Here is a 27,705-nt window from a genome sequence, read left to right on the forward strand (position 1 = left end):
GCCGCCGAGCCCGTGGCCACAGAGCGCGGCCGCGCGGGGACGGAGCGCCGCCCGCCCGCCGCGAGCGCCGCCTGCCGGGCACACCGGCTGGGAGGCCCGGGACCGGGCCGGGGCGGGCGGGCTCTGCTGCGGGAGTGCCCCGTTTATATCTACAGAAACACAGGGTCACTTGGGTTGGAAATGACCTCCGAGATCATCGGGTCCAACCTAAGAACGAACACCTCCATGTCAACTAGACCATGGCACTAAGTGCCACGTACAGCTTTCCTTAAACACCCCCAGGTATGGTGACTCCACCACCTCCCTGGGCAGCCCATTCCAATGCCTAATCACTCTTTCGGTGGAGAAATTCCTCTTAATGTCCAATCTGAACCTTCCCTGCTGCATCTTGCAACTATGTCCTCTCTCCTGTCACTAGTTGTCTGGGTAGAAGATTCCGACCCTGACACGGCTGCAACCTCCTTTCATGTGGTTGCACAGAGTGATAATTTGTGTCCTCCCCTGAGCCTCCTTTACTCCAGGCTAAACAACCCCGGCAGCCTCAGCCATTCCTCAAGGGATTGGTGTTCCAGGCCAGTCACCGGCTTCGCTGTTTATCTCTGAACGCTTTCCAGCACCTCAGTGTCCTGAATTGAGGGGCCCAGAGCTGGACACAGCACTCACCTTGTGGCTCCATCACTGCCGAGTACAGGGTGACAATCACTGCCCTGGTCCTGCTAGCCACGCTGTTCCTGATCCAAGCCAGGATGCCGCTGGCCTCCTGGACACATGCTGGCTCGTGTTCAGCCAGCTGTTGACCAACATCCCCAGGTCCTGTTCCAATGGGCAGCTTTCCAGACACTCTTCCCACAGCCTGTAGCGCTGCCTGGGGCTGCTGCGACCCAAGTTCAGGGCCCGGCACTTGTTCCTGCGGCTCGGCCAGCGCCCGGCCCCGCTGCTCGGGCGGGTCCGCGCCGAGGGCAGCGGGAGAGTGGGGGAAGAGCACGAGAGTCGGACAAAATGAAGCCAAAACTGGTTTTAAGTTCCACTCCAAACCGGAGAGAAACGCTGCATCCCTAGGTGAAGTCGGCCAAATTTTGAGAAGGGTCAATGTTCCAGGGATCAGGGATGTGTAAGCCCTGGAAACAGCCACCTCCTGCTCGGTGTTAAGCACTTACCTGTGCTGTTCGTCAAATCTCACCGCCCCTTCCAGAGCTGGGGCTTTCCAACAGAGCTAATAAACCGCTCAGCAAAGCACAAAATTCTCTCTTAGCTTTATCATTTATGTTTCCATGTCTTGCTGCCCTACATAGCCGGGGCAGCACGCCTTAAAACTTTGTGCTCTGCCACGTGCGCTGAGAGCTGTCGCTCGGGCCCTGCTGAGTTGGCAGGAATATTGCTAAGGAAGAAAACAATTTAATTTTACTCAGGGTAGAGAGGAATTCCATCCTGATGAAATGTATGCGTGCCTTGTTTTAGTGTTCCATTGTGGCAGCTGTTTCAACCCCTATAGTTGATCAATGAGTCGTAGCAGCCCTCAGCTCTCTTTACCATATGACCCTTTGTGCCCAGGCAGTCATTAAATCCTTTGCATTCAGCCTTCGGGCTCCGTGCCAGCAGCAGGGTGGTTGGTAGTTCAAGTCTGAACTTAGAGGGCAGAGGTGGCACGTGCCCAATTTGCAATTTTATAACTCTATTTTCCTAATCTGTAAGTAACCGTGTTAGTTCCTTCAAAATTACATTTTTCAAGCTGGTGGAGTGTATGATGCTGGCCTGTGTAACGCAAAAAAAAAAAAAAAAAAAAAAAAAAAAAAAAAAAAAAAAGAAGAAGTGAAGGCTTCATATGGCTCTCCAATAGCTGAAAAAGTACATTAAAGTCCTGCAATAAATACACTTGGGCTAGACTACCATACTCAGCTCTTCTGTGTCCCTCTGCTCTGAAAGGCAAGGTGGAAAAATTCCCACTTATAACTTAAAAATAAAAAAAATCTGTGTGTTTAAAAAATAAGCTCATTTTTGAGCTTCGCTTTGCTGAGTGTCAGCAAATTATCTTGGCCTGTTAAAAATCTGCCAGCATTGTACTGAGGATGTGAGAAATGCTGTAATACTAATTTTGTCAAAGCAAGGAAAAATCAATGGAAAAAAAACAGGAAAAAAAGCCAAGAAATTAAGAATTTCAATTTCCAAGTATATTCTTAATTCCCACTCTTTATTTTCCAAACATTTAACCATTCTTCATTACAACATTGTTACTCTGCTGTGGTAAATGTAAATTAAATGTCAATAAAAGTCTCTAAATTATAATTTGCATTCAAAGACCATGGCAAGATTAATGCATATAATTCTTCAACTTCAGTCTCTCATGGTAGGCTTCTTGAAATTCATTTAAAACTTTTGAAAGGAGTTGCTGTATGTTGCCAGTGAATAATTTCATTCCTGTCTATATCTGTCTGTTCAGCCATTTAAATTACCTACCAAACATTATATGTGTACCATCTTCTCAGCATTAAGAGACAATTTATCCCAAAATTTTGTTTACACCTAGTGTTTCCGTATAGGCTATACAATAGCTTACCAGTAAACATGAGTTGGAGGCAGACCATTATAATTTAAATAGTAAAAAAAAAAAAAAAAAATACCTATAGTATGTTATTGTAGGTTAAACTAAATTAAGCATCTCTCAGCCTTTTTGGTGTTTTTGGTAAACATGTTATTAAGCCCTGTCTATTTAGTAATATGTTAGGTGGTTTTTGCTTAAGAAGTACCCATGGCTTATGTAGCTTTTAATTTTTGGTAAAGAAGGACGTTAGAAGGTTATTGTTAGCTTTTGACTCTCGACAAGGTCAAGAACTACTGCCAACAGGCACTGAACAAATATGCTGAAAAAACAAAGTCTCTGATCCATATAAGTCATTATTGAGATATTGGAGGAAATATGGTAACTGTACAGGTGTTAACTGAAGACAGTAATGGATATAACCCCAAATGACAGAAGGTTATGGCAAAAGGAAAGGCATATTTATAAGTGGGGATAGTAAGAGTAGAAAAAAAGACAAGGTTCTTTTCAACATGGTCTCGTTTTGGTTTCACATAACTTAAATGCGTAGATAATGCATTTTTATTCAAGTGTTCTATTAAGAGAATACAAAATAATAATTGCAAAATGAAAACTATCCAGTATTTTTACTGTGACATTTCCATCTTTCCTGTCATTTTAAAATGGCTTCATAAAAATGATTCCCTTACACTTTTAGTTATTTTGAAAGTTCAGAGCATTGAAAAAACCAAACAGCAAAAGCTACTGCTTTTCAATTTTTCTGTAGATGAACACTTCAAAATGCATTTATTTTCTTAACCAGTAGTTTTGGGGTTTTTTTCAGTGCTGTCCTAGTTTTTTCCCTCAGCTGTTCACCTGACTCTCACTGGTTCAGTTAGTTATGAACAGCATGTTGCAGAAATGTGGAAAACATAGTGGATTATCTTAAGTGAAATGAAGTGGATGTCAGCTTATCTTGACAAACCAAGCAGTATTTGGAGTGAACATGTATCTGGTACCTAAATGATGCACCATCACTAGGGATGCCCAGAGCTTCCATGGTGGGGGAAAAACTGTCTGAACAGGCTCTTTGGCATGTTGCACAAAGTATGGCCCACAGAAAATTGGCCTGACACAGTCAGAAAGCACAGAGGTCTGTGGACTACAAAAACATATGGTGAAAAACATTGCCAGCCTGGATCTTCCCTGTGCACTGCAGGGGCTTTAGAGCACGTGCTTCCTGGCCAGTGGCTGCTCTGCCATGGCATCTCCTGAACCATCCCTAACCAGCAGGGAGCTGCTGTGGCCATGGGTTCCTGGAATGAAGATGGAGAGAAGTACTCTCAGATGTACTGTGAATGCAATGATGTTTGCTGCTGCACCAGGAGATTGGCCCAGGCTGCTGCACGGCTGCTAAATGGTGACTCTGACACCTCAGTATATGAAGTACTAAACAATGTGTTTCCCTTCAGCTGGTGCTTGCTTCTTACTAAACCTGGGCTATGATTAGTAGCTAATGGAGGAGTCAAACTTCCTGAATGAATAAGTGACTTGTGGTTCATGTTTTGTGCTATGAAATGTGTTCAGTACTGCACCAAACATAAATTAAAGGATGAGGATAATGGCTAAGCATCATAAGTCACAGCCATGACATAGGCTCCAGACCTGTTTATTTCAGAAACTGTTTCTGAGGAGGTGCTTGGCTATGCACTGGGGTTTGTTCTATGGATTATTAATATTTCAACCAAAAAAAACCCCAAACCTATTTCCACTAGCATTTTGTGGGAGAGATGAGGTAAATAAACCCACTCTAAATGATGCTACTTTTTAATGAGTCTGACTGAACAGACAAACAAGGCTGTTTATATATGTCTAGATTTTAAGAATCTAGGCAATACTTCGATAATTAACACAAACTATGTCCATGGCATAAAGAAGTATTTGCTGAACTTCATGGCTCTTTTCAAGATCTGCAGAATGTGCTTCACCAAATTATTTTTCTTAAGCACAGCAGGGATCTTTTCACACGTGTTGCAGGGAATTTTCTGTTTGAAACATAGGCCCTACCAGTTTGATTGGCATGCTGCCGTCATGCTGAGAATGGAGTCAATAGCTGTTATTAATCTACTTGGGATTCAGAACTCTGTGGCTGTGGTTACTTGATGGAGGCCTCCTGCACTAAAAAACAAAACAAAACAAACAAACAAACAAACCAAACCAAACCAAACCAAAACCAAAAACACCCAAAAACCAAAACCTAAAACCTGTCATATCATTTGAAGTATACAGTTCTTCACCTAAAACACTTTCATCATGTCTGACTGAACCTTTTAGATAGTTAGATATTTGTGTCATTAGATTAGAAAGATTTTATTTTTCCTACTTTTAGAGCTTTGATCTCCTGGGTAATAGAGGGTGTGGTGTGAAATATTACCATAGTCAAGTGACTGTGTATAAGTGCTTCTGAGGACATGTTGGTTCTCGTGTCTTTAAAATTCTGTGAAAATATCCCTGCAGATGACATGCAGATTATCCTCAGTATTTAGAAGAAACAATCTTATTTTCCCAGAAACCTTTATCTTGACCTTCCAGGCACTATTAAATGTTATGACTGCCAACCAAATTAAATTTAATTCCTCAGGGCAAGGTTCAGTTCTTCATTTAAAACCGTGAGTGTTGCCAAAAAGAAAATGTATCTGCTAGGGAGAATGATACACATAGTCACTATAGTTACACCTTCTGTAGCAACACCTGTGTTACTGCCTGCACTTCTGCAGCACTGACTAGGAAAGAAGTACAGAAGGGCTCGGATTTGTAATAACTTTGTCCTTTCCTCAAATGTTTGTGAGGTATGGTCTAAAGGTCAGAGTTATTACAGGCTGATCAGAGTCAATGACCTCTGTTTTGTGAGGTTGTCTGATTTCTGTGGTGACTTTCTCTTCACAGTAGCTTGCACACAGAATGTGCATCATGGGGCAGTCAAAACCCCCAGCTTTTGCTCATTTCCCTATGGTAAGAATGTATTTGCTGCATGTGCTGCCTTCAATGCAGGGTCAAAGAATACAGTGAAGAAACCACTCAATGTTTTTGCTGTCTAAAAGAAAATGCTTGGCTCAGTGAAGTAGATTTTCAGTTAGGTGACTGACATGGAATGTCAAACATGCTTACTACTCAAAAGGTATGTTCGCTTCACTCTCCTTTGTGTATCAATTATACTTTTTTTTTTAGACTCACTTTTTAGTGTAGTCATGTAACATGGGCCTCTGCCAGGGCTTCAGCCTGGTTAGAGGTGCTAAAGAAAGAGTAATCTCACAAAGATGACAGCACAGAGAGAAATGGCAGTGCATGATATTTCATTCTGATGGCCTGGTCCTCAGAGGGTCTGAAGACTATTTAAGCAGCGGCATTCAGTATCACCATTCATCTTCTGAGGACAGCCTTGTTTGGAATATGCACTTTTCAATTGAGAACATCTGGGAAAACTCCTACCTTAAAAGTCAGTATGGAGTTTATCACTGTTTAAGGTGGAAAAGTCTTCTGAGAGCCTGTTTTTTCTGATTCATTATCACATCAGCCCTGAGAGCAGAAACTGCTGTCAAAAATTTCTGCCAAAATTTCCAGTAAGGTCTTACATGTTCAGGGTGACTAACCGGGTTCTCCTCTTTCATTTTTCTCTGGATCTCCAAGTATTGTTCTACTCCTTTTACCTCTTCTTTTACTGATCTTCTATAGGAAGTAAATCAGGGGTCTTCAAATTATTTATGGATTCTTGAGTGGATTGACTTATTTCTGCTTTCCTTACATTCCTGGTCATGTTGAGCCAAGTTCTTGATCCTGATTCTATGGAAAGGCGGGGGAGATTTTTATACAGTAAAGGGCAGGGAGTTGTTTGGAAGGCTCCAACCTCACAATAGCCTCAATGAAAGCAAAGGCTCATGGACAACTCTTTTTCTCCCTCAAACTCACTCCCAGTGAGGGTTGGGAAGTGGGGCAAATACAGTTTCTTCTGTGGGTGGGGTGCTACCATGCAAGAGTGTAGAAAGAACAGCCAGGAGCTAGAGAAAAGGATCATGGTGAATAGCATGGCCAAGAAGAGCAGGGCAAGATGGGATGAGTGTGAGTGGGGCTAAGAGAAAGACTAGAAGAATTTGCCCAGAGGAGTTATGGATGATCCATCCCTGGAAGTGTTGTTCAAGGCCAGGCTGGATGGGACACTGAGCAACCTGGTCTAGTGAAAGGTGTCCCCGCCCATGGTGGAGGGGTTGGAACTAGATGATCTCTAAAGCGCCTTCTAACCCAGACCATTCCATGATTCTATGAAGTAAAAAAATGGCAATAGGGAGAGATCCTTGGAAAGAGGGAAAAGGGAAGTGTCACAACAATTTTCAAGGCAAAATAAGAGAATTCATGGAACTACAGGTCAGTCAGCCTCATCTCAACCTACAGCAAGATTATGCAGTGTGCACTGAAAGAATCTCATGGCAAGAGGGACCGGGACACGAGGAGCAGGAGCATAGACCAATCCAGAGAGGTGACAGAGCTCCAAGGGTGCCACCAGAGGGCACCTCTACTCCAGGCCCGGCAGGAGTTTGGGGGCACTGAGAAGAAGGTGGCAGAGGAGATGGAGCATCTCTGGGGCCTGCAGTGGCCAGTCAGGCAGGGAGCATGGTGGCTTGCACCCAGGCCCGGGACACCTGACAATTTAATGGGCCATCAAACAAGCAGCTGCTCATTTTGGGAAACTTATTGCCTTGAATATTGCCATCTGATTAAGGAAGACTTCTACTTGAGAGGCTCCAGGGCATTTCCAGGCGTCTAAAGGCTTCAACATTTACAGCAGCATCCTGCACAGCTGCCCTGCACCTTGCTACTAGCACTGGTGGCAGCTGAATGACAGAGTCACCAGGGGCTGCCAGTCTGCTGACTTGTCTCAGGCTGCCATATCTTCCTGTATCATCACTGGAATAGTCCCCAAATCACATCCCATGACTGCCAGAATCCCTTGAGTTGGGTCAGTCACTGTCTGTGCTCAGCTGAGGCTGGAGTGGTTTGGGAGAAAGATGTGGGGACTTAGGGTTTTCCCTGGGAGCCCAGGGGTGATGTGACAGTGGCTGATGACCTCTGCCTCCACTCAGCTGCAGGAAGTGCTGCTCTCCTTGAGCCCCAGAGGTGACCATTCCCAGCTCCTATACCAAGGACCAGCCCTTAACCCTCTGTTCAGGGGGATGTGGGGAAGAACTTGTCATAAATCTCTAAGCTGGCCTTATTGATGAGGACCCAGGTAGGGGTACCTGTCACTCCAATGACACTTAGTGAATTTTTGGTCTAAACATAGGAAAATCTATGCAAAATGCGAACTGCTGAAATGTCCTGTCTGCACTATCAAGTGGTCTGAAGCCAAGAGGAAAGAGATATGAATTAGCTCTCCACCAGGAAGGGGACAAGGGATATGGGAATGCTTCAGCACTGACACACTAAATGGTCTCATGCAAGGAGCCTGCTGTGTGAGCCTGGACATAAAGGGTGGGAGCTAGTCCAGCAGCATGTCAGCCCAGCCCTATGGGGCAGTGTGCCTGTGTGAATCGGTGTGTTTTCAGCAGCAGCCTGCTCCTTGCAATAACAGGAGAAAGTCCAAGAGGCCAAGAGAGGTGACCCAGAACTCTCCAATCATCTCAGCAATAAGGATCTGTTAATGTTGGTGAGTTGGAAACCTGTAGATCAAGAAGTGCTAGTGCTTGATTTTCTACTACAGATTTTCTAACTGCAGTCCAAAACTTGGGGTTGAAAGTCTGTACTTATATTAAGTACTGCAATTTAGCTATGTTCATGTATCTTTAATGACTATATCTGAAGTATTCTTCAGCAGCATGCTTCTGCAGCATGCTTCAGATTGGCCTGTAGGTTTTGGATACGGAATCAATTCCAGAGCAGCTATCACAACCAATAAAAAGGTGTGAATTTAGATTGTTTCTTGTAGTCACACGAGTGGGAAGACGTTAAAGATCTCTTTTTGTTTTTGAAAACCCTTATTTATAACATGCATAGCTATAATGTCCTATGCTTTAGTATCATATATAATCACAGATATTTAATAAGATTCTTTGCCTACTCATTTTCAGTTATTTAATATGACCATATTTTAATGAAAGTTGAAAGCTGAAAGTTATAAGTTCTCACTCACTTGGATCCATTGTACTTAGAAATTTGCCACATATATTTAGTGCTGTGCTCATGAACAAATGAAAGCCCTCCCTGGAGCCCAGGGAATAAAATCACTGGAACCTTGGGCAAGTGCTGTGCGTTGTAGAACTGGGACCTTAATGACTTGGCTCTTCTGAGCTTGACTTGAACAGGATTTCTTCTTCAGCATCCCAGTCATGTTTGTATTTCTTTTAAATCTGGAGATAACAAACTGGGAAACCCCATGTATATACCCTCTCCTAATAAAAATCAGAAAAATGTATTTTCTTCTTTGTAAAATTTGCATCTAAGCTAAATAGAGAGCCATTTAATGGAGAGTAATTTAGTACAAAAGTAGAGAAAGTTACAAGAGTGATGAGGAGGTTATAGCTGTTGATTTTCAGCTGTTGTTGGGAAAGCATTGAAAGAAGAATTCCTTGGAAAGAAACCATACCTGAAGAATTCCTAACAACCTTTTAAAGAAGCTCACTGATTCTCTGGGAGGTTTCCAGGAGTAATCAACACAACTGCCAGTAGTTCAGCTGCCTGAAAGATGAACATAAACACAAAAAATTACTTTGAAGTGTACCCGGGTGAAACGTGCAAGATCTAGATTGCATTTAGGGAAGCCAGTTGTTTCCCAAACTTCACAAAATCTTTTTATCCCATCAAAGCAGGAAACAAAAATATGCCTCCTAACAAACCTTTAATATAACAGCATCTTGCATGGTAACCAAGAACCTTAATTACCGCACCAAGAAGGAGCCTGTTTAATTTCTGATTTTCTGTTTACAGAAATAATTTACAAGTTCATTGATGAGTGTGTAGTTTCACTGCTGTTCTTCTGAGTCAGGCCATGCTTATTGTTTGCTCTCAATTCACATATGTAATTGTCCCTGGAAATTAATTTAGTTCTCAGAGGTTGAAGCTTGAAAACATTGGCATTTATGTCTTTTCTCACAGGAAAGAACTTTTCACAATTGTTAAATAACACACAGCAATGGTTGTGCTCAGTTAAATCATGGGGTTTAACTCCTGAGGAATTGAAATTACCTAGATGTGATTATTTTAGGATTAATATGCATCATCAGAAAAATCCACATAGTCAAAATTCAGTTTTGGTGACACTTTTGAACAAATTTCTGGAGAAGAGATCTTCAGTGGGCAGCAATTTCTGCTTAAAACCAGAGAAGGAGTGTTGGAATAGCTGATATACTGGTATCTGACTGGAACAAGAGGAATCAGGTTTCTGATTCTGGCTCACATTAAAACAGAAGTGGCTGTACCGAGGCAGACTCTTCCAGAGAAGACAGAAGCAGAGACACTGCCATGTGGGTATGGCAGTTTCTGCACAAATGAGCATGGTGGAGCAGTAGCTTAAGCACAGATCTCTGACCCAGCCTGTTTATGTTAAATCTTCAGGTCTACACTGAGGGCATGTCTTAGGTACAAAGTCCTGGGTCCTTCTTTCAGAACCAGCCTGTCCAAAATTTCTTCTTAAAATGTTATTCCCACCTGCTTTATATCTGAGTTCTATATTTTGTATGGACATTCAGACAAATGCTTCCCATGAATGTCAGTATCTCACTCATGAGAAAGTATGTGATGGTAGAGCCACATTGTGAATTCCTTCTGCAGAGAAGATGACTAATTTCCCTTTGAAGAGGCAGGTGACTGGGGATTTGATTTCAGCTTGAGGCTTAGGGTTTGGATTGGTTTTTCCCCCTGAACCAGGAGAACAGGCTGTAATGAACACCTGAGCTTGTCCTGAGGTCTAAGCTGCAGCTCAAGACAGGTCTTTGGAAGGAAACTGCCTTATGGTACCTGCTGTGTCAAGTGAAGACAGGCTATCATCTCTGCAGCTCCCAGGGAACAAAGGAAAAATCAAAGCACCTTAGAGATGAACCTTGTAAAAGATTGAATAAGGTGGGCTTAAACTTTTTGTCTCACGGCCTATAACACCTCAGCTCTCTGTGATCTCGTTGTGGGTCTATCAGGAAACTGAGATCCAATTTCAGACCAGATGGAAGCACCATGCTGGAAAGTGCAAAGTCTGCAAGTGCTAATATCAGCCCTTTAGAGCAAATCTGATCAGGCCTTGAATTTCCTGCTTAAGCTCATGTTTTCTACTTGCTGTAGCATCCAGTTTGAAACTCACTAGTTCACAACCAAGCTGTGGAAGAGCAAGCCTGGGAGTTCACTCTTGGCACACTTGCTCTGGCACACACAGTGCTAGCAAATGTTTGAACTGTCCGGGTGAGCAGGGGAAGAGAACCTCTTCCACACCATGATGTTTGGTGCCACAAAGATCTGAACCAGGTAGGGCAGTGACTGCAATCTGGTTGGCCTACCTGGCCCAAGTGCTGCCTTCCACATGAGATGCACATTGCCTGTGTGCCTTCCTGTACCTGCACGGGACAGTGCAGGTCAGCATGCACACGGGGGGCTGGCCCCATTCCTGCCTGAACCCCTTTTGTCTCCTGAGATGCCCCATTACATGTTTACAGCAGCTCAGGGAGTCTTAGAAACTCATTCTCTTCAGCTGGCACAGACCTAGAATAGTTCCAGCACAGTCTTAAGCATTTGCAGGGTTACACAAAAATGTAATTTTTTTTTTTTTTTAATGCTAGGGCAAAGTTCATTATCTCATTTTAGAAAAAGGGTGAGACAGGTGCTCTCTGCAAACATATTTAATGAAGCCCCTTGATTGCTCTGAATTATGTATGGTAATTATCTTGTTATATAATTAGAAGCTCTTAAATATACTTTCCTTAAACTTGTTGCTTTGATGTTGCACTTGGGCGTCTGTATTACTTTGTGGGATACAGTCCAAAGTTCTCTGGATACATTCCAAGATTACTAATGCGTAGACATATTTGCAAAACAGGACTGTTAAAGTCCTATTTTTAAAGAGCAAACTTGGGTAAAAGTTTTGTTCCTGGCACTCTGTTTAAAATTTTGGAGTTTAAAACACTGATTAGTATAATAATTTATGGCAGATTTGTTCAATTTGTTCAGTGATAGCAGCTTTCACTGATTGTTGAACAACCAGTGTTCTTGATTGTTTCCCTTTCTCCAGTTGGGAAAAAAAACCCCTAAAAGTTCATCTGAAAGATGTAGGGGATCATATCAGGGGATGATATGCAGGTGGAATTTTTGGGGTCCACTTGGCTTTAGAAAGGATGTCCTGGAAAATCCAGGTTAAATGAAGCTGTTCAAGTACATGCTGGGAATTTACAGAGGAGAAGCCAGATTTCTATACATGAAAGTTACCTCTTTTGAAAATTAAGATAAATTCTGTGGGAGCAAAATGCAGCTTTTTGTCCAGGACAGCTTATTTGTACTGAAGACTGAAACAGTATCTCCATCTCTGTGCAAATACGGCTTCAAATACAAGGAAACAAAATCCCTCCCTTCCATCTGATTAATCCCAGAAAGTTCCTGAAATATAAAATAAAGATCAGATGAGTTTTGTATGAGACAACACATACCAAATAAAGGAATAGAAGAAAAACAAAACAAAAAAAAATGACCTATGCCCTAGAACAAAACTGATAAAATATATGTCTTTTATGAGAAAAATTCTGGATATAAAATTCTGTTTCAAAGACTAAAGACACTGAATTAATGAATCATTGAAAGTAGTACTCTGAGTGGTAGATAACTGGAAAAAAAAAGAAGTGTTTTTTAAAAATTACTGGATTTAAATTTTTTGTTATTTTAGAGAAGACAATTATTGGTGAGAGACAACAGACATATTCTTAAATCATACACAAAATAGATGTTTAGTTTTTTAGAGAAGGAAATCAGTCCTTAGTCCATGCAGCTGTCCATGTACTCTTAATTCTATTGTCTTGCTCATGTCTTCATTAATAGTGCTCAGTGAAAAACAGATGCTGCTTTTGATCTGGGGTACCTGTTTTTGAGCCATTGCTCCAGAATGTACTATTATCCATGTATACTGTTATTAATATTCATTATTATTTGGAATAATTTGCCTTGTACTGAAAATCGATTGAAAGTGTTCCTTAATAAAGTGAAGAGCAACTGCATAACCTAGAAACATCTGCACAGTGATAAGTGATTTTAATACCCCTCTTTGCATGTCACCCACAACATTAGAATAGATTTCCTGTTATGGCTTGGCATAATTAAAGTACTCCACCCAATTTCTATAAAGTTCACAATGCAATGCACACCCTCTGTAATCCCACAAACTCTTTTAGGAAAAATAGAAAATTTGAGAATAAACATTAACAATTTATTTTTAAGTAAGAATGAATCCAAGACAGGCGTAAGAAACCCAGAAGCTGTTGGGTCAACCAATTCTACATTGCAAACTAGCAGCATACCTACGGAAAACTATAATTTGCAGATCATCCTGTGGTGAAAGTCATAATATTGATTTTAGATAGATAAGTACTTGTATGCTTTGAAAGCTGACCCTAGCCTACCCCAGAAAAACCCTGGAACATTGAAAGGGATAACCAGAAACCAACTGAGACCAGTGGCTTCAAATAACTTACATAAATGGAACAGAGTGGAACGGGAGGAAGAAGGGGTGGATGCAATGGGGAGATGGCCAAAAGGAGAGATGACGACAGATTGAGCCTATAATTTTTTAGCAGCAAATAAAATCACAAGGGAGTGGAAGCATGGTGAGAGATGCGACGATTTACGGCGAAGAAGCAGCAATCACCCTGGTCCTGGAGCCCTGTGAGGAGCAGCGGGTGCTCTGATCAGTGCAGGGAACATGGTCGTGCCTGCCAACGATGCGCCAGATGGAGCAGATAAGGTCACTCACTCCCACAGAGGACAGACTTCGGAGCCTTTCTTCTTAGACACATGGGAAAGCATGGGAAAGAGTGGGGATATGGCTCACTACTAACCAAATCAGAGGATTTCTTGGAGAATTTTTGTTGTGCTCCAGGCAAAGGCAGCTGCCAACTCCAGAGTACCATGCTAGGTAAATGGTAAAGAACAGAATTGTAAGTGTAAGGCTAGCTCTCACTGATGATAAAGAAAGTATCTGTACATGTAAACCTCCTGCCAAGCCTTGATTTGCAATAAAAAGAGCTGGCCTGATTTCCAAGGGCCTTTATTCAAACACTGACTAGGCACTCAAGACAGAAATCTGGAGTATCAAATCCAAAACAAAAAGATCTTTTAACAAAAAAGATTTGTTAAAAAATGTTTCTTCCCTCCCATGTGACGACTCAGTAGCTATCTTTAGATATAAACCATTTTAGTAGATGGAGGGAAAGGAATTGGGTTAACATACAGAAAAGAAAAAGCATCAAACAAGGTCCAAATGACAAGCTCACTAGTAAGGCTGTTCTTTCAGTGAAACTTTATTAGAAGGAATAGCTATGCTCCCCTCTTGAAGAGACCCAAATCCCAAAGGATTTCTCTTGCTATGAAGGCAGATCTTGGGTACAGAGTCACCAGTGGCATTACAGCTGGCTCCCCGGAGCTGCGTTTTGACTCCATCCCACTGTGCCTCTGCTGTAGTCCTTCGCAGGAGCCTCCCCACCAGTTCCTCACAAGACACCTGGGCAGAGGTAACCCCTTAACAAGGCTGCTATTGCTGGCTGGCGCTGTGTAGGAGGAGAGGGGAGCCCTGCTGTCCCTCTTGCCTCATCTGCAGCTTCTAGGCTGCAATCCTGTCACTCAACAGAGATGTTTTGAACGGGTTTTTTCACAACATAAATACAACATTTGCAATGATTTCAACTTCCTGGCGAGTCTGTTGTTACCAGCACCACTCCAAATACTGTATGCGGTGACTGTAGATTGGGCATGTTTTAGCCTGCTCATTGGTTTCTCCATCTGAGTGTTTCACTTCTGCACTAGATGCCACCAGAGTACCTGCCTATCTGGGTTTTTAGATATCAGTAGTCATCTGAGAGAGAGAGAATACCTTTCTATTTTGCCTCAGGGCAGCAGGCTTGCATTTCCTAGGATCTTGTTTCTTTTATTGACATACAACTAAAATTGTAGTCAACAGCTGTAAGGATTAACTTTTGGGCTTTATTCTATGCCCATTTCTATAAAACCAGGAGGAGCAGTTGGAGAAGTATTGGTGCAAGCCTTAAGGAGCAAAAGAAGTCAAACCAGACAAAAACCAGCTGTGTGCCTCAGGTGAATGAGAAATTCCACCACTGTGTGTTTGAACAAGTAAATCTGTTGTGCTCATTCCAACTCAGTTATGTGTCTTCTTTCTTTTTTTTTTTAACCCTAAAAATAAAAATGTTCACAGCAGGCATAAAAAATTAAATACATCAGCTCCTTGAGACTGTAGGAAGTTCATGGATGCAATGATCTGCATAATCCTGAGTCCATTACATAGGTGATTGTATGTTGCAGGGAAAAAGACAGTCTCATCAAGTATGGGAGATCTGAATGATATAGGGTTTGCAGGTCAAACATAAACACCATGTGCAGGCAAAGGCTTGCATTAGAGCAGAGTGAGTCCTTTGCTCTCCTTTTACCCTAACCACCCCCAAGGCTGGGCAGCAGGACAGAGTTTACAGTCATGAGATGCATGTGGGATCAGGTACATGCTTCTGCTGACCCAGTCTGTTCCAGGGGACTGCAGCTTGGATGAATCCACATTCCATGGGGGCAAGGCAGGAAGACAATACTTCAGTCTTCTGGATCTAAGTACAAGACACCCACCTGGGAGGGGTTACACAAGGGCAAGCAAGATGCCATTAATATCAAAGTACAAACCGGATCTTTTCAGTCAAGTCTCCCCACTCCCTCCCTTGCAACACGAGCAATCTTTTTAATGGTTTCTCGTACAGTCCTGATGTGCAAATCTACTGACGGGTGTAACAGGACAAACACCCTCTTTCTGGTCATGACAAACCTTAATTTTGAGTTGTGTGCAGCTGCCAGAGCACAGAGAGGCAGGACTCTTTTTGCCTGGGTTATTATGCACTCAGCACAGCAATCTTATTGCACTAGTTGGGTCATCTAGGGGACTACCTATTTTCCTTCAAAAAAAGACACCCATGGAGTGTGAGTCATACTCTAAATATTGATGACACTGTGGGAGTGTAGACACCTTGCTGACATGAATACATCATCATTGTAAATGTCTGAAGTTTGGTGAACTGAGTCCATCTATCACCTATTTAACATAGTCCTCAGATTATGGTCCCTACCTCACAGAGTATTCCTGAGCATCTGCTGGCTGACTGGGGAACTTGTTTGTCATATACACCAAGAATAAAAATTTCTTTACTGACCTCTGTCATGAGATTACATTATAATTTTCTTTGAGCTCTTTTGTCTCTCTCATTTGCATACCCCCCCACCCTCCAACTTGCACACGCACCCAGACCATGTGTACACACAGAGAAAAGGAGTGTAAGTCACACCGAGGGCTAAGTTAATGTTCCTTGCTTACAGTGCCGTTGTGGAAATAGGAATGGAAAATTTCAATGAGGCACCACAGACTCCAGTCTTTCTCGCTTGTCAAATGCAAGTCTAATCACAAATAACCTGGAACACTTTTCAACTTGTTGAGAATACGTATGGGTGTGGTTGTAATATGTTGAATGTGTGTGCTAGGGAGACTTAGTAAGTTTTTTAAGCTGCAAGTTTGCCAGGACAGATTCATCTTAATTCACCTCAAACTTCTTTAATGACATTTATTATAGTCAATAAAGTATATGAATATTCTTCAAGAAAATGCATCAGCAAACACACCACTGATGCTAAATGTCTCAGTTATCAATACTGAAGTCTAAAACCTTTGCAGTGTCTTCAATGTCTGTATCACACACATCATAGTGTATTACAGTATTTGGGTGCACCTTTCCTTCTAAACTCCTTAGATAATAAATAAATGAAAGGTGGAGTAAAGGCAACTGATGTGGAGTCTGCTGCAGACTGCCTCTCTGCATGATCTGTCCCCACCCCTTCCGTTCGGGATGACTCTTGAGTGAAGCCTCTCCTCCTCACTTCCCAATCCCAAAATCTGCAGAAGAGTTGAAGAGCACCTGAAAACTGGATGGGAAGCACCAGGAGCAAAACTGTCAGCAAGAACTGGTTTTCTTCTTCTTCTGTTTAGAGGAATCTAGCTGGTGTCTCACTGAGCAGAAGAAGTGAGCTGGGCTGAAACAGGATCCTGCACTCCAGGTATGTGAGGGCAAACTGGTCCATGCAGACTGAATTGACAGCAGAAAAGGATAGCTACTTTCATCTGTGCTGAAAGGGAAAATCTGAAATTGCTAAGCAAGTAGATATAGCTCTTTGAATAGGCATGAAACAAATGAAACAAAATTAACAAAACCTACTCCTTTAAAGAGAGACTATTATTTTGGTTTCAATAAAAAAATGCACAAAGACAAGCATCAAGGAGCAGATTAGATGGAGACAAAGGCTGTCAACTTTGGGAAAGACTAAATTTAATTTTGAGTCTTTGCTACAAACTGTGGTACAGCAAGAGTTCTGAGGACACTGCTAATTTGTGTTCATCAAGTATCAAGTTCACATTAAAGGACCATAATATTTTTTCACCCTTATGGTAATGAATTTCCATTATTTTCCTGGTTTAGTCCACTGAGCTCTTAGCACTGAAATGAAATGCTGCTGTAGCTTAAAATGTTATCACTCGACCCGGGAAAAGGGCAGAGATGTCACATCTTGGCATCAATAGTTCAAGGTCCTGCCAAACAGCACAGCACTTTGAGATCACGTGCTCATACTCACTTTCTGAGAAGTGGAGATTGTCCTTAGCAGGATCTTTGCCACTGTTTAACCTGATTGTTTTAAAAAATATTTTTAACCTCACTTTTCAAGTAGAGATTTGCTTTTTCCTGATGAAAACTAAGACTCAGCAGAATATAACTATGTGATTTGCTGCTCCTAGCAATGCAGTAGTTCGGGTCTGTCCTACCCCTTTTGTGGAGCCCACCTTTGTGTTGTGTCAATAACTCTCCTCAGTTTTTAAGTTACTTGCATGAAAGCTGAATGATACCAAGACATCCAAGGAAGGGCAGGACCACTGGAGAGAAGGAGAATGTCTAAGAAGCCTTTCTCTTAAGGAGCAGTAGGATGTCACAAGACTCATCAATATCTGTGGTTTCCCCCATGAGCAGCAGTAACTTTTCCCCCTGTTCCCAGCAGACCCTGCATCTCCTCTGTGCTGCAGCACAGTGATGCGGAGCGGGACATAAAGGTGAGATGCTGCTGGCTTGGAGCTGTGCCACGGGGAAAGCAGGAAAAGGAAAAGTGTAATGGATGAAATTGGTGGGAAGAGGGAATGAGGTGAGACTGGAAAAGTAGGAAATATCCTGGCGTGTTGCTTTGCCACACCGCATTGCGTGGGACAAAGCAGGCGGGAGTAAATAAATCTTCTGACTGAACAGGATCCCATCAAACTTCTAAGCAGTTCAGGTGTGGCTGACTATTTACTAACGTTCTCTGCTGCCTGGTGCCTGGAAAGGAGCCAGCTGGCCCGGCCTCAGTCAGCACAGGCCAAAGAAATGGTTTCTGGGAAGCAACCAATGGATAGGGAGTAGGCTGGTTCACAACTATTGCACAGCTTAGTGCCTCCTAAGCAACACTTCCTTGAAGGGGACACAGGTTGTGTCCTTCGCAGCAAAACACCTCAGCGGAGTAAGATTGTGGCTGCCATCTCAGAAGGCAGCAGTGTTAGCTATCTTTGGGATTGCCTGCAGCTTCTCCAAGCAGCCTCCTGTACTTCAACCAGCTCATTCATCTTAGGTAATAAAAAAGAGAGGTAGGAAGCACTTTTGTATGAACAGACCCCTCTCAAGCATTTTCAGGCATTTCAAGAATTATGGGGGGGCTTAAACTAGGAGATAATCTCCCATGTGCAACACACCTTCCACTTTCATATAATGCCAAAACAATGGAGGTCTTAATCCTGAAGATTAGGCTACTTCATGCTTCCTAGAACCAATCCTGACAGATGTTGAGAAAGGTGGGATGAAAATTACACATGTAATCAATTCTCATTTATCAGCACAGGGGATTACTGATGATGAAAGATCATCCATCTTGTGGATTTATCTGAATGAGCTTGATTAGAGCAGTAAAGCCATGTCTGCCCAGTTCCTGTATGTCTACACCACTATTAGCCAGGGTTATGGTTGTAATCAAGCATATTTGCTCAAACTCAGTGCTGGCCCTGCCAGATCTGGTGACAGCAGCCCCAGGCTTGGGAGAGGATGGGGAAGAACATTGTCTCTGCATTATGCTTTAAGAGGCATTTAATAAGTTTAAATGCATATAAAATTTGGGTTATCTTGGGTATAAAGCAGTCTAAATGCATATAAAATATGGATTCTTTTATTGTGTCAGAGTGAAACATGCAAACTGGGAAGTGTTGTGCCGGGCATAAGCAAGCAGTGAGTCTCTGTGGCTTCTACTCTCTGTTCGTCAGTCTGTCTCTACCATGGTTCCAAATGTGTCCGCGTTGCCTAGGCAAAATTCCCCATTACTCTGTGAAATGTAGCCCTCTGCTGCTCTTGTTAATGGAGGGCTGAGGAAGGCATGTGTTTTTGGGGGAATTTGCTGCCCTTCCATGAAGATTAGATAGTTTTATGAAGTACACGTTACAACGGAAACTAAAATAATAGGTTGATGTAGAAATGATGAAGTGGAGACAGTCATAGTGTAGGTGCCTGTGCACTGCACGCCCAAGGACAGTCTCAAAGTCAGTACAAAGTCAGTATATGGCTAGGAAGTGCTACTATTATCACTGCCCCTGCAGACTTAATTGGATTCCTTGTACAGATGCATTGTAACACCACTTTAATTACAGGATCACAATCTACTTTTTGCGCAGAGTCCATTCCAAGCTCCTGACACAGAGAGTCAGAGCAACTTTTGACTTTAATCTGTCTAGTACATCTACTGGCTCATTGTCTCTAATTGCTACTTTTGCAGAAGGGACAAAACCATATACTCAAACATTCTGAATGAGGCTTGCACATAAGCTTGTTTTCTTGCAATCCCTCTCAAGGGCATAGGGGCACATGGCATTGGAATCTAGTTTACAAATCCATACTGCAGCTCTTCACTAACTGTGCCCAGTACTCCTGGTCTCAGAGAAGCTGTGATGCTGCTACAGAAAGCACAGATGAGCTATCAGGCACCATCACCAAGAGAAACACTGAACACTACACTTCAATGCAGCAGTTGAGTGCTGTGGTCCTTGCAAATAGTTCAGAGGAAGCAGCACAGGATTCCCCATGAAGACACGGGTGATGGCCCCACGCCTCAGGAGACAGTGACATGGGAAGCCATAGTGCTTCACACCAGTGAAGACAGAGCCACCTGGCAGCAAAACAAATGTGACATGAGTGTCAAGACCTACATGTCCAAGTTGTCTGTAGTTTGATAACTTTGATTTTTGTATTTCTCTTTATTCTCAGCTTAATAACATAATAGACGAAGAGGCATTCTGCACCGAAACATTGCTTTTGCTTTTTTCTACTTTCTCTCTTCATAGAAGGATGTCAATGTTATTTACAGAAGTTGTTAAACTACTTTCAGAAGATCATATTTGCCTTTTTGCCCTAAATGACTTTTGTTAACAAATTATTTTTACATTCTTGTTATATTTTTCTTCTTCTTCTTTTTTTTTTTTTTTTTTTTTAGGTTTTCAAATGGCTGATCCTTTTCTATATAATACTGGAGAAAGGTCTCACTATGGGTGCCTTGGCCATGAAGTACAAATTGACTACCTTAAGGCATATGTTTGTAGACCATCTTTTTCCACGGACAAAGCTGTGATTGTGGCTCATGATGTATTTGGATGGCAGTTCCCAGACATTAGATACATAGTCGATTTGATAGCAGGTCATGGATATATGTAAGCAACTTTCTTTCCTACCTTCCCCTTAAATGCACTGATAGATCACCGAGTCCAATGCTAGGCATAGCATATTATGTTTTCAACAGACATAAGACAACCATACCACTTAGTCTGAGCAAATAGGAAAGAAAATGGACAAAATATTTCATGGAGCCACCAAAGGTGCTAAAACTGACTCAGGAAAAATGGCTAACTGAGCACAAAGGCAAAAGGAGTCTTGAAGTGCCTGTGCTTGTGCTTATGAAGCAGCATGGGTGCTCCAAAGAGAAACGGTGGTATCTGTTTTAAGTTGTATAAGCTTTTCAGAACCAAACCTTTTGAACATTTGCTTTACCTGGTAACAGCAAAGAGGTATATATGTGTTTATATGGAATCAGGAGGTTTGTTTAATCCCTTTATTTTTGTATTAAGTGTGTCTAAGAAAATAATAAGGAAACAACTTGTGTCTTCGTTTTCCATACAAAGACATATACTTTTAGCTAGCTGATTACCAGAACAGGACAAGTAAAACATGACTGAGACAGTGATCATGTAGACATGCACCCTGGGCTAGAAGAAATTAAGAGACATTTAGATATTCACAGTTTTAATGAACATTGACTGAATTCCATATCTCACACAGAACCATCTGCCCCGACTTCTTCAAGGGGACAAAACCCTGGACATCTACTGATCACTGGGCTGACTTTCCTGACTGGATGAAAAATCATGATCCTATGAAAGTAGACAAGTAAGATATATATTTGTACTTGAACTTTAAGAAGCATCTAGCAAACAAGGAGAATTTATATGAAATGTTAGAAATGGCACCTCACAGCAGGGCAAGCTGGCTGCACAACCATAGTTTCTTGTTCTGGATGATTCTTTTGTGGTTCTGGGCACTGTCTTGGCTATTATTTGAAAAGGATCATCTGTTCTGCCCATCACTCTGCTTATTGTCCCCATCTTGTGTTCCTGAGCCCTTTTCTGACTATATTATACAGGCCACAAAGTCTCACAGTGTTTCACAGGCTACAAAATCCCAACACTCTCACCTACAAGTGCTGATTCTGCACTCAGTTCCTCAAGATAAAGAGGAAAATTCTTCTACAACTGCAGATGTTATCTGCCAGCTGTCACATGCCCATCTTGCTTTCTGCCTTGCAGATTATGATGGATACTAATGAGATTCTCCTGAGCAGCACTACATAAAAATTTGCTATACTGACCGAAACCCAAGATACATCTGATCAACTGTGCTGTTTTTTTCACTGTGAAATAGAGGGATCATTATCTGTATAACTTAACAGTGCCTGTAACAAGGCTTCCCTGAATTATGGGAGGCATTGCTGTTTCTTCAGCATCTCTCACCACAGCTCAACACTTCAGATGATAGGGAGGCAGTGGTGACACCCTATTACTCAGCTACCATCCTGCAAGCCACAAGTATTCTTCTGACCCTGTCCAGACATTCAGCAGCCACAGTCTATCTTCAATGTCTCTCAGCAAAGATTTTGACAATAAAATTCCAGAAGCTGTGACCAAATATTTTAAGACACAAATTACTAACAACTATAAAAAATCCCCCTCCAAAGAGGAACAGATACGTGGGCACTGTCTTAAAAAATTAAGATCTTAGGACATGCCTTTGATGTCTTCTGAGGGATCACTTGTAGGTGAACATTTCAGTTCAGATCCATTGCTCTTTCAGAGAGCATGGAACCCAACATATCCATGGCTTTCTTAGTATCCTTTCAAACAAACCAAATCTGAGAGAGCATGGCCACAGGCCCAGGACACAATGTCCTCTTCATGTCCCTGTCACACTGAGGTTTTTTTGGTCAGCCTAACCAAACCTGAATGACCACACAACTCTACCTAATGTTCGAAAATGCAGTTAATAGTTTATGAACTCTGCATTTAAACTTAATTTAAAACTCTGTGGGTAATGAAGAAGATAAAATTATTGAGACCTCAGAAGCCAGCAATTTTTTAAAAACTTGCTTGTTCTTATCTACAGTAAAAATATTCTTCATGGTTTTTTTTCATTGCACCTCATGAAAAAGTTATTTTTTTAAAAATTTGTAATTACTGACAATGTAATTTGAGTTAATGTCATTTTAGTGTAACATTCTTGCACGTAGGCTTGGTAAGATATTTTAGTATTAGCTCATGTAACAAGAATGACAGGAAAAATCTTTATCTAAATAGGTGAACTCTGTAGAGATAGTACAGTGAAGCTTATCTACTCCTACAGTCCATAATGCAAGATATTGTTCTACTTGCAGATATGTCTTGTCTTTAGTTGTCCTGTCCTAGACAAAGTGATTCAAATAAAAATTTACTAATTTTGAAAACAAAGGAGCAGGTGACAATTCAGGTAAGTATTTAAGTGCCTACACCTGTACTTCCCTAAACTAGGACCAGAGATGTTACCTCTCATTTAATAATAGAAGCCACTGCTCCAGCCTGAAATGTGCTTTTTAAAGTAATCTCTGTTTTAAACAATTGAAGGTGCAGACACAGAAAAAATGCCATGTATGTCTTTAATTTACTTCTTAAATTGTCAAGTATTGGCTCTGCAATAGATTCCTTAGTTTACTTTTCTTTATATGTCTTAGGGAAGCTGATGTTGTCTTGAAGTATCTAAAGGAACAATGCGGTGCAAAGAAGATTGGTATCGTTGGGTTTTCCTGGGGTGGAATGGCAGTACATCACTTGATGCTGAAAAATCCTCAATTAACCGCTGGGGTGTCCCTCTATGGTAGTGTAGAACACATGAAAACTTACTTGGGTTCACATGACTATGCATTGTTTGTAATTCCACTTATTGCTTTGTAACAATTTCTAGAAATGCTCAACTCAAAGGTGAGTTGCAGATTTTAATTATGGTTATTTCAGCCATAAGCTATATTGGTATAAAAATATTAAGGATACTGTAAACAAACAAACAAAAAAAATTCCTTGTTTTAGGAGAGCAGGGAAAGATGCTTTCCAAATGCTTATTCTCCATCCACATAGCCAATGTCCTGATCTAAGTAATGTACCTAATGTTTAAATCTAAATAGAAATGTTCTCTTTTGATTTGCCATTTATCTTGCAGTAATGCTAACCTCACTAATGGACTGTTTCTCAAAACATTACAGGAATAGTTAGAGACTCTGAAGAAAGATACAGTTTACTAAATCCCACATTTTTCATTTTTGGTGAGAAAGACCACACTATTTCTTTGGATCAGGTAAGCTGTTGTTCTGGGAAGACTTCTTTTCCCATCGTTCATTTATCCTACACAGAAATCCTTGTTAGAAACCATTTTCACATACAAAAAATAGACAGGTTGGACGGTTCTGTTTATAGTTCAACTTCCCCTCTATCTTGTTTAGGTTATTCAAAGCTTCTTTTTTGAGGCAAGAAATACAGCAAAGAACAGTCATCAGTCTCTGAGTGGCTAGATAAGCAGAGTGTGAAATTGGTCAGGGATATCCAACTTGGTATGAGCCAAGCATCTCAAAAACTTGTATACTACTGTTATGGGTGAGAAATCAGGTGGCTAAACCACTGAATTTGGACACTGAATGGAAAAAAATAAGTCTTTTCAGCTTAATAACTGAACTTTCTGATGATGGGGAGCCATGACTAAATGCTTTTGCTACAAGAAGACAAAATTAACTGTGTCAAAAGAATGGGCATGAACTTTAGCTGAGACAACAACTCATAGACTTGAATGTTTTGACTCCTGGCTGCCATCTATGCTCTGATATAACCCCTTCTGTAAGCATATGTGAGAGGCTGGATAAATATATGGGTAGGAAACTGGTGCCCTCTTCTGTGCATAAATTCTTTTTCTTCAGAGACAAGGATAACATACCACCTGCAGCACAGCTTGGCTTTAGGGTAGGGTCTGACTGGAGAACCAGCAGTGTGCTCTGGGAATGCAGAAGCCATGCAATATTTACTTCTAACTGCATTAGTCAGCATATTAATCTGTACCTCATATGTGTCTCCTCTGCAGAGGAAAACAAATCCTTCACCCTCTGTCCTCATTTTATGGTGAATGTGCTTTTCTCCCAGGGGCACAATTTTGGCAAATGCATTTTTTCTGTCATGTGTTACACATTGAAACCACTCCCTTTTCTCCTGAAGCTTTCTTTCTGTGCAGACTGTACCAGTAGAAATTCCCGCATTAAACAAAAAACAACCCTCAAATACATCATTTTCTGTGTTGAAAAAAAGGGCTTCATAAAAAAACCCAAACCAAAACAACAAAAAAACCATGAAATAAATTACAATACTCTCTAATCTGCACATATACAATGGGTAGAAGTAAGCTTTTGGGGCAAAATAAGTGTTCATTCTTCTATTTTCTGACTATTGGTGGAAAAAAAAGCACAAACTGTGCTAGCAAATGTATATGGGTACATGTACACATTGTTAGTACTTTGTCTGCAAACTAATCACCAAACATTGTGCAATAGCAATGTCCTTTAGTTGTTCAGTTAACAAAAGAAAAAAAAAAAGCCCTCCATGTTTTTTTAAACTCAGTTACTAAGTCTATCAAAATGTTGTGGACTGATGGTCACTCAGGTTTAGGGTCTATGCTCTCTCAAGATCAGAGCTTCAAGTGCAGGTGACAAGGCTGAGAGCCTGACCAGAAACACACCTGTTCCTTTATGGCAATGAGATTTACCAAACCATCTTTGCTGCAACTGTTGAGGTTGTTAGACTCACCCATACTTAAAAAAAAGTGTCAGTCTTACACCCAAAGAGGCATTTTCTCTATGAAAAACAGCAAATTTGGCAAACTTTAAAAAATCCCATAATGTAATGGAAATTTTTTTTTTTTTTTTTTTTTAACAGATCTTCTTATTGGAGGACAAGCTGAAACAGTATTGTAAAGTTCCATATAAAATTAAAGTTTATCCTGGGCAAGTTCATGGGTTTGCACAACTGAAGCCAGAGGATATGAAACCTGATGACAAACCTTATATTGAAGAAGCTAGAAGGGATATGATTGATTGGATCAAAATGTTTGTTTGACAATAGCAGAAAGAAATGCTAGGCTTCAAGATCAGTGATTGATTTGAGAGAAGAAAACTGTCAAGGGAAAATGATCTCATTTTGAAAGCTGTCATAAACTAAAATAGGAACATTTTAATTTATAGCTTTAAATTATTTTTGACAATATTTACAGAAGATTGTGAAATAAAAGTCAGACTAAAGGATGATTAGGCATTAAAAAGTCTTTTGAAGTTTTCTTGCATTTTATTTGCTTCATTATTTTACATTATGACCTTGATACTCATGATAGTGCTCATCCCTTTTTCTTTGCTAGTAAGCATGACTTCATCATGCCTTTACTTGAGTAATTCCAGGCTTTATTTCGGTATGATGATTGGTGGTCATAGGTTCACATGGAAGTACCCTTGGTTTGCATACAGACATTTTCTTTCATTACCAACAAAGTATTTTTCTCAGCTGTACTGGGCAGAATTCCCCATTCAGGAAACAAGCGCTTGGCTATACTAAGGAGTTAGGAAGAAATGATGCTGTTAGGTGGCACCCTCCAGGTATTCCCTTGGCAATATTCAGAAGGGTATTTCTGGTATTCCTTCATCAACATCAAGGAAAAACAGCAACAGTCCCTCCTGTGGAAGTATCCAGACATGAACACTGCAGAAGCAGTGGGTTTTATGTCATGGTGAAATTGTGGTGATCAGGCACAGGGCTCATGCAATCCTGATTATGTTTTTTGCTTCACATTATACCCTTGTTCCTCTCTCAAGTTCTTCCCCTTTATCACCCTCATATCCTCCCAACAACATAATATTAAAAAAAAAAAAACAAACCAACAAACCATCCCCATGTACACTCTGCCCTTGTGTATTTTTTGAATTTCATTGCTTTGGTAATGACTTTGCAATTAATGTCTACTCAGAGATTCTCTAAGGAACCCATTGCCCTTTTTATTTTCTACATCTGTCAGTTTCCCACCCTGTCACCTTGTTAATGTTGCCATAAGTTAAGGCTAGCTAGCTACATTGATATGACTTTCCCTTTGATATCAGGCAGCCTGGCAGTTTCACACATTGTTATCCTGTCAGTGTAAATACGTGGTCACGGCATGCTGGTTGCCCAAACACCTCAACAGACAATACATGCTTGATGAGCCTCCTAAAAGGGCTTTTTTATGTACTCTGAGTTAGATGCATGGGAGAAATACCAACAAGATATTTTCAAGAGGCCAAAATAAAAAAATACTTCGCTGGCAGCTATAGAAAATCAGAGAACTTTGGCAAAAAGTTTAGAGCAGCATTCTATCAACATAAAACATCTCACAAAGTGTTATTCACTTGTCTATTCAACTTATCAAACTACAAACCCCTCTAATCTTAAATTATTCCAAACTCTGAGAAGAGAGAATTAGAAGAAGAAAGAGACAAAGACAGAAAAGACATGGAAAAGAACAAGTATAGCTATCATTCCTAGTTCCAGCAGTGTTCACTCTCTCACAGTTGCATGCCAGCTGTATTAATGTATTTAAATATTTTAGAGTCCTTATTCAATATGTCAGTAGCTGCTCCTGTTTAATCACAGGAAAGGTGCCATTTCTGTGTATGAGGTCCTGATTTTTGACAATTATTCCTTCTGACATGAGCAGGAGCTTCTCTAGCACTCTGTTGCTTGCAAAAGAGCTGTCATTGCAGTACCCCTTTCCTTGCACCTTCTATTATCCAGACAGCCAGACACAGTCTGATCCATATGCAATCATCTTGTGTGGGTGTGTAAAGAAATAACACTACTGTGCCATAAGAAATCTGGAGAACCTTATCTCTTCATGGAATAGAACCCTGACAGTGAAAGCTCCAATTTGGCAGCAGATGCCTTGCCTTGCCTTGCCTTGCCTTGCCTTGCCTTGCCTTGCCTTGCCTTGCCTTACCTTTCCTTGCTTTGCCAGGGAAGTGTCTCTTAAGACTATTTGCTGCCTTCATCTTTGGTGAAGATGGAGAGCCATCTCTGGGTAACTGTGAGTCACAGTCATACAAATTATATTGTGGCACAACTTCAGATGGAAAATATTTATATCCACGAACATAACTAATAGGGGAATCTATGCTGCTTATTTCCCAAGTCTGAGGTACAGCTTTGCAGTCAATAAGTTTTCAGGTGGAAGAAG

General features: G+C 41.2%; 1 protein-coding gene across 2 annotated transcripts; it reads left to right on the forward strand.

Moving 5' to 3' along the window:
• The first annotated feature begins 16,617 nt into the window (after window positions 1-16,617).
• LOC132331398 (carboxymethylenebutenolidase homolog) lies at window positions 16,618-25,785 on the forward strand. Of its 2 annotated transcripts, none has more exons than XM_059854844.1 (6): window positions 16,618-16,843; window positions 20,336-20,549; window positions 21,175-21,282; window positions 23,153-23,208; window positions 23,678-23,769; window positions 25,389-25,785. In XM_059854844.1, exons 2-6 carry the CDS (start codon window positions 20,344-20,346, stop codon window positions 25,566-25,568), a joined length of 642 nt encoding a protein of 213 aa, XP_059710827.1. In that variant the 5' UTR covers window positions 16,618-16,843; window positions 20,336-20,343; the 3' UTR covers window positions 25,569-25,785. The 2 variants fall into 2 exon arrangements, with proteins under 2 accessions (XP_059710827.1, XP_059710820.1); XM_059854837.1 differs by having other exon boundaries at window positions 16,622-16,843; window positions 23,153-23,295.
• The last annotated feature ends 1,920 nt before the right edge of the window (window positions 25,786-27,705 follow it).

This window comes from Haemorhous mexicanus, chromosome 1 (assembly GCF_027477595.1).
Source record: "Haemorhous mexicanus isolate bHaeMex1 chromosome 1, bHaeMex1.pri, whole genome shotgun sequence".
In the NCBI taxonomy this organism is placed as follows: Eukaryota; Metazoa; Chordata; class Aves; order Passeriformes; family Fringillidae; genus Haemorhous; species Haemorhous mexicanus.